The sequence below is a fragment of the Dendroctonus ponderosae genome, unplaced genomic scaffold (assembly GCF_020466585.1).
Source record: "Dendroctonus ponderosae isolate FM_Combo_2020 unplaced genomic scaffold, Dpon_F_20191213v2 Dpon_F_20191213_1, whole genome shotgun sequence".
NCBI lineage: Eukaryota > Metazoa > Arthropoda > Insecta > Coleoptera > Curculionidae > Dendroctonus > Dendroctonus ponderosae.
This window is the reverse complement of record NW_026017110.1, coordinates 28,422,079-28,436,043: the sequence shown is the minus strand read 5'-3', so window position 1 is coordinate 28,436,043 and position 13,965 is coordinate 28,422,079. Positions and strand designations below refer to the sequence as shown.

At 35.7% G+C, this 13,965-nt stretch overlaps 1 protein-coding gene across 2 annotated transcripts in view; it reads right to left on the bottom strand.

Annotated features, from left to right (window-relative positions):
* Positions 1 to 7,920: 7,920 nt before the first annotated feature.
* Positions 7,921 to 13,965, bottom strand: part of LOC109541610 (transducin-like enhancer protein 4) — a 143,158-nt gene continuing 137,113 nt past the window's right edge. For both annotated transcript variants that reach the window (XM_048661019.1, XM_048661020.1), the window contains exons 12-16: positions 13,082 to 13,331; positions 12,840 to 13,019; positions 12,642 to 12,783; positions 10,789 to 11,090; positions 7,921 to 10,730 (exon numbers count right to left, since the gene is read on the bottom strand). In XM_048661019.1, the coding sequence (XP_048516976.1) occupies positions 10,623 to 10,730; positions 10,789 to 11,090; positions 12,642 to 12,783; positions 12,840 to 13,019; positions 13,082 to 13,331 (982 nt within the window). In that variant the 3' untranslated portion in view covers positions 7,921 to 10,622. The remainder of the gene's footprint in view (positions 10,731 to 10,788; positions 11,091 to 12,641; positions 12,784 to 12,839; positions 13,020 to 13,081; positions 13,332 to 13,965) is intronic.

Genomic DNA, 13,965 nt, shown 5'->3' with positions numbered 1-13,965 from the left:
GACTACGAGTATGACACAGACGAAGATGTCCCAATGTTGTCGAAGAACAAGTTAAAACCAAATTGAGTGATTTCAATTTCTTCGAATATGTGAGCTTTGATAATGGCATTCTTACAAGAGAAATGTTGACCGATGAGCAAATTATAGACTCCGTAACTTCATCTACAGCTTTAAGCGATAATGAGAAAGATGACGATTTAGGTAAAAGGTATTCTACTGTAGACACTAATACTGTTCCAACCATTTCTGAAATGACAAAAAAAGTATCAGAAACTCGGAATTTTCTACAATCACGCCAAGTTCCTAATCATATCTGGGAGTTCTTTTGTGATCTTGAAAACTACATAAATAACATCTATTTTTGCAGCAGAAATGTACAAACAAAAATTACAGACTTTATGAAGTAGATTTTAAATCGAATTTTGTTTATCTTTTTGTGTTCTTTTTAGTCATACCTACTAACTTCTACTACTCTATGTAAAAATAACGAAATAAAATACACCACGTGTTTTTGTATTATTATTCGCTTATAGCTAACTCCGGATACAACAAACCAGTTTTAGTTCATTTTTCAAGTTCGTTATATCCGGACTCAACTGTATCTCAAACATTAACAGAAACACTGCTTCTTTGAAAAGACCATATACATGACTCTCTGATTGCGTAACTTTTTGCTAATTTAACCGACTTCGTATTTCTTACGGTTTCGGAGATCCCCATGCGATGCCTTATTAACTTGGACACCCTGTATATTCAATTAAAATCTTTCAAATGTATTGTTTTTTTAGACCAGAACGCAAAAGCGTGATAGTTTTCTGGGGCCCACTCTGTAGCTATGTACTTGTTGCTTGAAAGAGCTTAAGGAATCAAATTAGTATTCACTAGAAAACGGGAGCAGAAACGACCAATCAAGGCGATTATTAAGGAAAAAACATCCTTGTAGGGCAATAAAAGTCGGAATGATAGATAATAAATCGGTCTACTTACAATTATCTCAAACTCCTAAACCTGAAGCAACCATGTTTTCAAGGGCAACGTCAGTGATTTAAAGCCAGTTAGAGGTTGACAGCAAACGTCAGATGGAGTCGGAATAAAAAAATCCCGTTTTTCTCAATAAAATCGCACAACTCGGCGGCAGAATGCCACAAAACGATAGAAGAAAATCTATTTTTTTCCGGAAACAAGCCAGTTTTGGGGTCAAATAACGTGTATTACGAGGGGCATTTGAGAACATATTGCTTAATTTATTTAATCAGGGAACAGATAACAGTCAATTCAAATTGCAGGTTTCTGATAGAAATCCAAAAATCCGCTGCCAAAAGCCACATGAGATCACTAAATTGACAATATTTCGAAAACTAAACACTTTGGAATAGACAACCTTGTATAAACTAACCCTTTAGTACTAAATGAGACAAAATTGTCAACACTGAGGCTTTCCATTTGAAAAAATTGTCACTATATTAATATTTATCAAAATGCTAATGCAATGCAACTTAAATCACACATAATTTCCTATAGAAAAAATTAGTGAGAGAAAAGCTTGGATTTTGATCAGAAACGTCTAAGTTTAATTGATTTTTATAAATGTACTGATTAGCTAGATCAAGTAAATTGCCATCAAACGACCCTCGTAGTAAACATCATTTGATCCAGTTAGTATTTAAATTTTTTAGTGATTGACGGACTGCTTGTCAGTCGCTCCGCTAAAATCTTAAAAAACACAATCTTTGTGTATTTTCACACCGAAAATTTCGTTAGTTCGGAAAAAAGAGTTTTTTGTCTATCGTTTTGTGGTCATCGACTTGTGCGATTTTATTGAGAAAAACGCGAATTTTTCTTAAAAATTATTTAAAGCACCTTTTTAATACATACATGGTGAATGATCTACAAGCTTTAAATACGATTTCCACGCAAAATGAACCAAGTAGTTAAGCTTGAAGATTTTATAAGCCGCAACATGTGGACATGCAAAGTAGCCCTTAAACCCCATTCAGGTAGAACCGAATAGAATTTTCATACGTTTGGGATGTAGGTTAATCTTTAGGTTTGCCATAAAACTTTATTAATGTTTCAAATCCTCAGAAAACGATGGTTAAAGCCCTTTTGGAGAGCCACCCAGTAACATCCGCATCTTTGTTGGGAAGATTTTCACTCCTTCAGATTTTCGGCTACATTGATAAAGGATTTAGAAGATTGTCGAGATCTATTGGTGGTTTTACTCACACTTTCCACATTGACTCATGCCGTCATGGCGGAAGAATTCACCTCAGGTGTTAAGAAGTTTCTTGGTGTCACATTCGAGAGCAAATTTACAAGAAAAAAACCCATTTAGGCTTGAAGAATTGATTAATGTCTCTTGAGGGTATCCACCACTAAGTACCATACCTGCATAGAACCGAATAGGTATTGTCATATCTTTTACCGATAGTAGGTCCTTGGCCGTTTCGCTTTGGGCTTTGAAGTGCGGAAAATCGTCTTCTGACGAAACGATCGTTAAGACCCGTTCTAAGGACCCCCATCCGCGTCCTTTTTGAACCTATTCACTTTACATTTGCTCAAGAACTTTACAACGTTTTGTTTAATTGGTATTCCCAAAAGTTTTATGTAGGAACAGTCAGCAACTTAAAACTGTAGCATAAATGTATTCAATTTGGCAATAATTTCCTGAAAAAAACTGGTCAATTTCAATCTGCTAGAGAGCAGCTGGTCCATTTCAGACTCCGATCTTTCCCTGGGGTCTTTTTCGGCAAGGGCGGCAACTAAAACGAGCAAACCAAGGCATGCAGGTAAATTTTCAGCTTATTCCTCGTCATCCGTTTACCTGCTATTCAATGTTAGTTCCGACCCAATATTCCGTTTTATTAATAGTTCTGCTGTTATTCTTAAGATAACCAGGGATGAATTAAGGAAATTATGTCCTCCTGCACATCAAAAGATGATTTTTTGAACGCAACCAATTGATTAACCGGACATCGCAAAATGTTGCAAATTATTGGACGAATGAAGTGAAACCGCCTTTGGTGATAATACCGACCCTTAAGTTGTCTCCGATTTTCAGTAACCAATTAAGTTAAGCAACAAAAATTAACAGGAAACAATCCAAATATTAGTGCAGTTACAACTGAAAATGAAAGTTAAAACAAAACTTAAAATAGACACTGTTTTGAAAATAACAAAAACCAAATCTAGACAAATTTTGATTTTTTTCTTTTTGAATCTGGGTGAATTCACTGATCATTTGCTTGCTGTTACTGGACAGAACATGTTTGTCCCTGACGGATTTTAAATGATTTTCTATACTTTTTATTTACACTGGACCTTCATGCTTCTTCAGTTGTGTGTGTTTTTTTTCAACTTCTTTTTTTCATGTTTTCCGACAGTAGCAAACCTTCCATGTCTGGACCAACTGTCACTGATGGAACTAATGATTCTCCTTTGGGTCTCAACTATTCAGTCCAGCCCTGATTCAAATCCCACGAATCTCGCATCTTTCGACTTGGGGTTCTTTTCAGGGTGGTAATTGTGCGACCTTTTTCTTCGCAGAATTGGCAGCTGCTTGTTCAAACATTTCCGAAGGGACCATATAATGAATGGACGATTCTGTACGAACCAGCAAATAAGAAATCGGTTTTGTAACCAATTTCAAATAGGTCCATTCTACCTTAAAATTTAAAGTGCTTTGAGCGCAGTTTTGCAGCCGCACAGGCTTCTCAGTCTCAGTTGCTTCAATCCACTGAAGCTTCAGTTAGAACATTTAGAACATTAGTTGTGATCATAAAATGGGCCAAAGGATCTACAAGAATTTCTGCATTCTTCACACTTAATAAATTATCAGTAAATCTTGCAAGGTCTCGCAAAGTTAGGAATTTTGGATAATCTTGTTTTTATAACTTACCTTAAGGCACTGTAAGAAGATTGGTAAAAGCACAGTCAATAAATCAATAAAGCTTCTAGAGTTACTAAGAAATCTGGGAAAGTCTTTGAATTGATGAAATGAAATGCAAAAATATGGAGACAAACTGAATTTTAAATAAGGAATTGGGAAATTTGGGACAATGAAGGGTACTTGCTTTCAAGCTAAAAAACTCAATGACGTAGGAATGGCAGTAAAAGAAACCTTAAGGAGCTGTAGAAAGGAATATTCAGTTTAGGATTTATTGGAAATTTATCAATTGTTGAAGCGCCTTTTCAAACATTGCGTAATATTCGCCATGAATTAATGAATCATTAATTTGAGTGATTGAAGAACATAAGAAAAAATCAAATTTTAGACAAGGGAATAACTGTAGGTAGTAAAATTTTAAGGAATTTTGAAAGAAAAATTATATTTTATTTTATGAAATTATTTGCGTTAAAACCTTAAAGGTGGTTGGTGCCATTGGTGCCTGAAAAAATTGCCACGCTCTAAAGTTCATAAAGTTCTGTGCAAATTTAGACGCAAATGAAAGTGTACATTTTAAGCGAAATTAATAGTGTTCTTTTGGATATTGGCACTCTATTTACACTTTAAAGATATGAAAAAACCAACAATTCGATGTTTGAATTCGGATGGATGATAAATGAATATATAATTGCAAATTGTTGATTTAGTCGACTGAGCACAAGGTGCATAAACATAATGGAATGGTGTTTGCCGTTTTGTTCTCAAGCTTTCAGTCGTTCACATTTCTCAGACGGTTGCGTTCTTTGTTCTCGATTTTTTTGTCGACCCGCCGAGACTCAAGAGCGAGCCGAGTCTTCAAGCACTTGGCCGGCCGATCCACGCCGGTATTCTTCAATTACCACAAATATTCTTAAACGACATCGACAATACCGAAAAAAATTACTTATGCAAATATTTGTGGTGTATTTCGCGTTTTTGTCATATTTATTGGTCCAGCGGTTTTTTCAGACTGTTTTTCTTTGTCGGCGATTTTAGCATAATTAATTTCGCTTTAACGACGATCGCCCTGATGTTAATCGACTGTTTTACATAATAATCCTTGAAATTATGCCGTGCCTCAGACGGTTTGGTAACGTGTTTATGTGCCTGAATATTAGGGTTTTGTCGCAAATGTCTATTGACATGTTTGCTGTTGATTAGGACCAAGTTTTCGAGGCTTCTCACGGTCTAGTAACACGTTTTTTTGCTGCATAAATTACCGATTTGCATAAAGAAAATTATTTGAAATGAAGACTAAAAAGGAAACGCCTGGGAAAAGCCTGCAAGTTTCCTTAACTAGATTTTTAAGGGTGAATCTGATTTGTCCAAAATATGTCTCTACTTTGATGGGAAGAACCCATTGAATCTCAGAGCCAAACATTTATATTTATAGGCTTTGACCACATTTACGTTAATTTCACAATTTTCAATTGATTAAATGTCCTTTTATTTTTGCTTAATTTAGCGTTTTTTTAATTTACTTTATGATTCCACTTTGCCTTTTTAACTGTTTGGTTATAGCAGAAAAACTTGTATTTCTTCAAATGAAAGTTATTCAACAGTTTATTAAAGTGCGACGGTTTTACTGTTTTCACTTTTTACTCTCTTATGTGCTTTTTAGTTCAACAATTATTAGAATGCTGCTTTATTGCTTACAATTTCCAATATGTAGCACTGAATCTAAATATGGGTTTGTTTGCATTTTTTTTTTGGTAAAGGAACCAAAAAGGATTCGTTTTCCAGTCTTCTTTAGAGTTAATTAATATCTTACCTTTATTTTCCAACAAAATATATGTAAAAATTTAATTTAGATAATTAATTGCATTTGCAAATATTTTAAAGTCTGTTTCCTCAAACTCTTGCCGCATTTTTCTTTATTTATTTTATTTAGTACATTGCTTAATTATAAATAAACATTTTTCAAAAGAAAAGTATGTACGGATGAAAAATACATTAACAGTTAAGAAAATCTAAATTTAAAACTTAATAACGATGACAAATTTAAGTAAAACTTAACCTTGCAATGGGTGTTTTTGTTTATTTGCTGAAAAATGTGTGAGTTTTTCCATTCACTTAATAAAGCCACTTTTGATCAAAAAAGCTAGTAAGAAAGATAAATGCAAAAGTAACTGAAAAACTCGCCAATTAAAACACAAATAAAATGTCAAACGCTTGCCATTTTTCTTAATTATTATTATTTTGTACATTCGCTAGTTTAAAATTAAAGGAAAAGCGAACTTTTTAAGAACGAAACATGTAGGAATGAAATAAAAAATTATCAGTTAAGAGAATTCTAATTTAAAACTAAAAAACTGTGACAAACTTGATTAAAAAGTTACCTTCCAAAGTGAGTTCTTATTGTTTAGTTGCTGAAAAACGAGTGGCAGTTCTTGGGATTCCTCTCATGCACTTGTCCGAAATAAAATTTTCAACTTTGAGAAAGCCTCTTTTCATCAAAAAAGCTGGTATAAATAAAAAATATAAAAGTGGCTGAAAAAATCCTCATTTAAAACTCCAATTCAATTGGCAAAGTTCATTTCAATAATTGATTGCATTTACAAATATTTAATTGTCTGTTTTCCTCAAACGCTTGTCACATTTTTCCTTATTTATTATCCTTTAGTCCATTTTCTAGGAAATTTAATTTCTTGCTCGCACTTGTTGGAAATTTAATTGCCCACAAGAGAAAGCCTTTTTGGATGAAAAATGAGTAAGAAAAAATAACTGAAAAAATCCGCATTTAAAACTCCAATAAAACGTCAAATTTTATTTAAATAATTAATTGAATTGATTTATTGTCTGTTTCCTCAGACGCTTGTCACATTTTTCTTTATTTATTATCCTTTAGTACATTCTCTAGGTAAACATGCGTATTTTTCACAAACTAATCATGTACGAATGAAAAATACATTGAAAATTAAGAAAACCCGAATTTGAAACTTCAATACGATGACAAATTTAATTTAAAAATAACCTTGCAATGTGAGTTTTTATTGTTCATGAAAGAGTCGAAAATTTTCTTTTTTCCCATCCTTTTGCATGTTGAATTTATTTGAAAAATGTTTCATCATTTGGTCAGTTTTGTTTATGATTTACATCTTCATTCAGCTCAAAACCCATCTTTTCTCCAACGAGATGTATGTGAAAGAAAAGTACAGAAATGGCTGGAAACGCGCCAGTTTAAAACGCAAATTTAATAAAAAATATCTTTGCCTGGGCGAGCATTTTATTGATTATTTCCCTAAAACTTTGCAACAATATCTTCTGTTCTACATTCCGTTGTTAAAAATTTAGCTGAAAAAGTTTTTTTTGGTACCAAAACGACAGGCAGGAAGAAAACTCGAATTTAAATATAGGATAAGCTGACAAATTTAGAGTATAATTATCCAATTTGGCAATAAAATACCTGATTTAATTGTCTGATCCCTCAAAAGCCTGCTACATTTTTGTTTATTATTATTTGTACATTCTCTAGTTTAACATGTTTAGCTACATTTATAGCGTATTTCTCGAGAACAAAGCATGTAGGAATTAAACGGATATTAACAGTCAAACGATGAAAATGTTAATGAGAAAATAACCTTGCTGCGCATATTTTATTGTTTATTTTCTCAAAAATAAACGACATTCTCTTTTCAAATCATTATTTACGTCCTTTTGCTTGTTGAATTATTTGAAAAACGTTCCTCGTTTTTTGGAAAAACATAACTTCATATAAGAATAAAGTGAAACGCAATATTAATCTTGGTTTTGCGAATATTTAATTGATAACTTCCTGAAAATATCCTTTAGTTGGCCGGAAGTCTTTTACCCCTGAAGTTATTCAAAAAATAAATTGCACCCAATAATAGAGCAAGAACAGTCGAGAGAAACAAGCCCAAAAGCCCCCGAAAATCGCAGTCCACAAGAACATTTCAATAAACTTTAATTTCCAAGTTTTCTACATGGGTACCTGAAAAATACCATCTGGGAAAAATGAAAATCAAACTCCAAAGGGAAGTAACAAGAATTTATTCTTTTCCCACATGACAAAAATACATTCATTTGGGTCTATTGTAAGTTGTGTCGTTTGAGGTATATGTATAATGTTGGTCTATTAGACGCATTCAGATCCAGCTTTTCGCCAACCGGAATAGTCTGAAGCAAATCAAAACGACCACAGCTTAAAAAAAATCAAATTCAACTTCCGGTTGAAAAACAACATGGACACTGACTCAACATTGTTGCGGAGAAGAGCTCATTTTAAATTTGAGGGTTTTCCAAGTCGTTGATAAAATAACTCAAATTAAATAAACATTCGCATTAAATAAATCAAATTTTTCACTTGCAACTGTGTTTGTTTCAGGTCAGGGCCTCAGCAGTCCTAAAATATATAAGTAATTAATAATAAGTGTTACATAAAAAAATATAAAACGTTGAAGAACATATTCGAATTTAAAACGAGCTGCCCTTTTCGCTAAATTTGAACAAATTCCCGGTTTTAACGAAATTACAAAGCACGTAAAGTGAGGAACGCTAGACGCAAAATCTGTTCAAGTTGACCACTAGCGCATTCACCCGAACAGACACGTTTCTAGAACATGATTTAACGGGTTGGGTGAGTGTTTGTGAAGGGTGCGACAGACAGGCAACAATCAGATTAATCCTAAAAATTTACCTTAAAAACTAGCGGCCCGAGAGGGCGATAATTACAAATATAAAGACGATTTACAACTTTTTGCTTTTTGTTTCTTTACTTCCTTTTATTTCGCTAAATATTAAATAACAAAAAGAAAACAACGCGCTAGAAACATTAAAACTAGACTATTATTTACAAGGCTGTACGAAAACTATGGAGATGTACTTTTCTAAAATCTGAAAGCGAAATTTCAATTAACCCAAGTACATGCCGGCGAGTGTTAGTCAAATTTTGGCCCAATGCAAGTTTTTAAGTACTATAGGACTGGTTTCGAATCTATCAGTCCTCATTAACTGGTTTAACTTGCGAGCTAAAACCAGCTAGAGTGGACCAATAACCTGTCCCTGTGTTTGCTTGTGACCCAGACAAAATCGCGTGTTTGAACCACCCTGTATATTTTGTTGCGTTCTCCTTTGGATAAAGTACAGGGCAGTTTGCAAAGTTTTACCCTACAACCGCAACTTAGGGATTGCGATGTTTGTCACCAAAAAAGCTTGTTTTGAAACTAAAAACTGAATTTAAAGAACAACAAAAACGAAGGATTTACGTTCTTCTGATTCTCGGCTGAATCAATTTAGTCGCTAATGTTGTTTTTATGTTATTTATAGAAAAACCAAAAATGAACAGTTTTTAATCAGGGTCATATTATTCAACTTATATGCATATTTTAGAAAGCCGTGAACAATAACATTATAATATTTCCTTCATTAATAGCTTTCTTGAACATGTTAGAATTTGTGTTCGCGTTTTGTCTCAAAAGTTCGACTTTTTTGGGCGTTTATCAGAGTTGTTATTACGTTGGTTTTCCAAATTACGTGAAGAGTTTGCAGTTGTTTGGATTTAATGCTGGAAACACAATGTGTTATACAGCTTAAGAGCGCATTGCTCAGGCACTTTTAAGCCGCAAATGCCTTACAATTTTTTTCAACAAACTCAACTGTTTAAAAGTGCAAACGTACCGTACAGCAAGAACTTGATTGAAATTATGAAAATCGTAGCGTTCGTAGAATAACCTTGCGTGTGTTGGTCGAATGAGTGAAATAATACGCAGTTTTGATTTGCATTGCGAACGAGTGAGAATTAAATTCCAAATTCAGTTCTACCATTCGAATCTTTTAATTTTTTAGATCACCGATTGTAAGCGATTTCCTGTATTTTATCCTGTTAATACGTTTCCGAAGTCCTTTTATAATCATTTTGATGTAAAAAAACACACGTCTCACTCGCTCTTGCGATACGTTGCCCATCCCAGAAAGACCTTTCCTTATTAGAAGTAAGAAGAAGAAGAAGAAGAAGAAGTCCTAGAATTAAGTAGTTAAGAAGACCACGTGCGTGTCTTGGTTGAAAGAAATTGGCCAAAATTTCCCTAGACATTGTCATTGACTGCATGTACCATTTTTAGTGCTGTGCTCGAAAATATATGCCGAACTCTTTGGGGTAAAATTCCATAGATCTTCAGTGGTCCGCAATAGATCCAGCATAGATTTGACTCCAGCACTTAGCAAAAGAACCTCCAACGTCTTTGTTTCTCATTTAACGTCGCACTATAAGACATAACTAGACTTAAAATAAACTAAAATTCCGCCAGTCCAATAGCGTGAAGCGGCCGTTCTTCAGCGTTGCTGAAACAGCATTTAAGTACCGCGCCCCGCTTGACGATCTTGGACGGCTCTGTTTGCATAAAAACAAAGTTCCTTTCCCTATCTAATATTTACAAAATCAATTGAAAAATATTCTTTCGCCCTTTGAAGCCCTTCGATCCATACCAATTCAATTCATGTATAACCACATATTTGACGAGAGATCACGCTACAAAATCAAAGATCATTGTTCAAAGGCCATTGGGTCGGGCCAGGTTCGCGAAACCCGGCCGACCCCGCCCATTAGCCGGTCCTCTTTCTGCTACAATATTTAATTATTTATTACACATAGTTATCACAATGTTTAAGAAAAATCGCGGAAAGAAGTAGTGAACGCAAGAAAATGTCTTCAACTGTTCGGCACCGATTCGGACGCCTTCTAAAATATCACCTCGTAAACAGTGGCCTTTTTATCCCCTGAGCCGGTCACGATGTATTTATCATCAGCGGATATGTCGCAGCTCAGCACGCTGGATGACTCCTTGGACTGCAACAAGAAAACACACTTTTATAGCGCAATAATACATAATCATGCGCATGCTTACCTGGAATATACTGGCTCCGTAGGGCGTCCTCCAAGCATTCAGCAAATTGTCTTTACCCGTCGATACAAACCACTTGCCGCATGCCGCAAATCGTAGACTCAGAACGCAACTTTCATGCAGATGCAGCTGGTATTTGTCTGGCTTGTTGGCGTGCAGAACTTCCACGTTGGAATTCTCCATACCAACGGCTAACCATTCGCCAGTCGGGCAATAGCCCAATGAGAAAATTTGGGAGCTGAAGTCGTGTTGCTGAAGCTGTCTGCCTTCTCGCAGATCCCAGCTTCGCACTGTGTTGTCCAAGCCTGTAACATAAAACGGAACCCGTCAGGTCAACGACTATTTTTGCATGCAAATCTGCAGCCAGATTGGGTAGAAACGAGAGTTTGCTCATTTGCGACTTTCAATCAGTTGCACAACATTAAATCAATATGAGAACCTCGATCAAAAGAGCAGGTTTTGGCCTTTTAAGATGATGAAGGCCTTGACTGAATGTTTTTTCATCTAGACCCAATTCCGGTGGGTATTTCATGAAGCTGCCCAGCCAGAGGTGGAAAGCATTCTGATTAGACCGTCCTCGCATTCACTCGTTCATCACGTAGCCGAAGCTCTGCCTATGACTCTCAAACGATTTCACCTGCAGCAGTGCGACTTGGATATCAGTTACTCTCCCGACTCGAAAAAAAAATCTTGAACTAGTTCCCGATTCATGATCTTCAGCTCGGCCCTAATTGTGCTATTGGCCCCAGTGGTGAGCTCATTTCATTTGTTCATATTTATTAGGCTGTCTACGAACAATTTCAACGTTTTTTCATATTCAACTGTATTTTCCCCATTTAGAAGAGATTTCTTGCAAGGTCCAAGGCTTTTCCAAAATCACAACCGATTTGCAACAATCTGATTTTTTTGTGGTTTCTTCCTCATTCCATTTTTTTTGGTTGATATTTCCTTTTAATTTAAAGTTTAATTTCGTTTAATTTTTCTTAACCACTAATTTTAAAATTAAGAATAGATCGCTGCCACTTATGTCATTTTCGGCGATATTTCAAAAGTTTATTCTTCTTTCTGATCGTGAAGCCTAATTAATTGTTAAACACAAACGTCGATCTTCAGGAAGACCTTTCCTTCAGTTCGTCAGTTCGTGTCGATTTCGTTAATCTTCTTCGACTTCGTGTTGAAAATGCAGTCGTTTTCGGTAATTTTTCTTCTCGAAAGCGTGTGTTATACGATATTTCATACGGTTTTTCTTCGAACGATTAGAACAACTTAGGATCAAATTGCAGTGAACAACTTGGCGTTTTTTTTAATCGCAAAAAGGCTTTTTCATAATCAAGGGTTTATTTCTTTTCGTATGGCTTGTGGTTTGCTCAAAATTACTCCAGATTTGCATTTAACTCTGGGTTTAATGGGTTCTTTTCCATGATAAACCTTTAATTAATAATTTTTTAATTTTAAATAGATTCGTATACCTTTGGCAACGTAAATGAGAACAAATAACCGATTTTTTAGTGATTTTCAGCGTGGCAAGAAAATCATCTGCTTTTCTTCACCAATTTTTCAGGTTTTTTGACGGTTTTTGGTTATACATTTTTTATCGCTACCTGCACAAAAATAAGCGCACCACAGGATTCAACAGCTCAAAACATATCATTTAAAACAAATTCGAATAGTTATGGCAGCTCAGACCAATTTGTTGTCGGCATTTTTCGAGTTTTCCTAGGATATTTGCTTATAACTATTTTTGCTTACATTATACTCTCGTAAAAGCGCATTAACACAAATTTTCAAAAAACAAAAAAGAATCGCACAACAAGTCTGGTTCCACATTGAGATTATCGGTAAAATTTTCAACTCACCTCCTGTCCAAAGCTTTGTTCCATCAGCAGAAATGTCTATACAAGAAGCCCCATCGGTATGCCCCTGGAATTGGCGTACTAACGTTTGATTGTGCAAATCCCAGACCGCTATATTCCCATCTGAACAGCAACTAAAGCACACCTACAAACAATCGAATATAAAACTATCCCCAATTTGGAGGCTCGAGCTGTCGCTACCTTGGAATCTGGACTTATAGCCAATGCGTAACACGCGGGAGCGCTAGACGTTAATTCAGCCTTAATTCTAGGCGTCGGGCTGGCCAAGTCCCAAATGGACAGATTACTCGCCTCTCCCCCTACGATCAGAGTGCGTCCATCAGGTAGCAGTTTGACGCTGCGAATGTAGTTGTCTCTTTGCTGAAATGAATTGATCAATACATACACTGTACCAATGAGACCGACCAAACTGCACCACTTACCAAACAATCCAATTGAGATACGGGGCTTTTCGAACCTGGTTGGCTGATGTCCCATACCTTCACGCATCCTTTTCCTCCGGTGTACACGTACTTGGTAGGATTCGAAATGGTAACTGCACATACAACTTCACCATGATTCAAAGTGTTGATTTGTCGGGCATGTCGCGGTATTCCAGGCCCTGTTAATGCATCTGGAGGAAATGGTACTGGCTGCATCTGACCGTCGGCGCTCACGTGAAACGAGTATGCCCTGTAAGTACTTTACGGTTAGGAATGTGATTCCTTCAGATCCTACTCGTTCATAATTGATGTATACCCTTATTCAGATTATACGACACGGAAGATAAAATTAAAAAAAATATATTTTTTCTGAAGTATTTAAGCTTTAAGCAAAAATCTGAACAAGTAGAAACTTGAAACGTTCACAGACTGTGGACAAAGGACAACGCTGCAATGAAAACCAATTTCGCAGAAGTCCGCGAACCGGTTGATATTTCAGAAGCCTCCATGGCATGAAAAGCCGTAAATGGAGATGCTTGAAAAAAATTGCAACATAAAACTCCAAACATGTAGCAACTTGCAGTTGCTGCACAATGTAGACAGAGGATGAAGCTGTAACCAGACTGATTTTACGAAAATCCCAAATCAGGTAAATTTTGCAGAAGCCTCTAAACTTGTTCTATCGATGAGGAAACTAACTTGAAACTTTTTCCCAGTGTATATAAAGGATGAGACGCGTACCGGTTGAAGTCTCCAAGTTTGGGCTCCACAGCATTTAGACGAGCTTCTTCTATACGTTGCAATGAAATTGGATCGTTAGCTCCCGATTTCCGACGAAAGCAGTTCGCAGTAGGCCTGGGTAACACTGTGCTGAATTGCGCTTT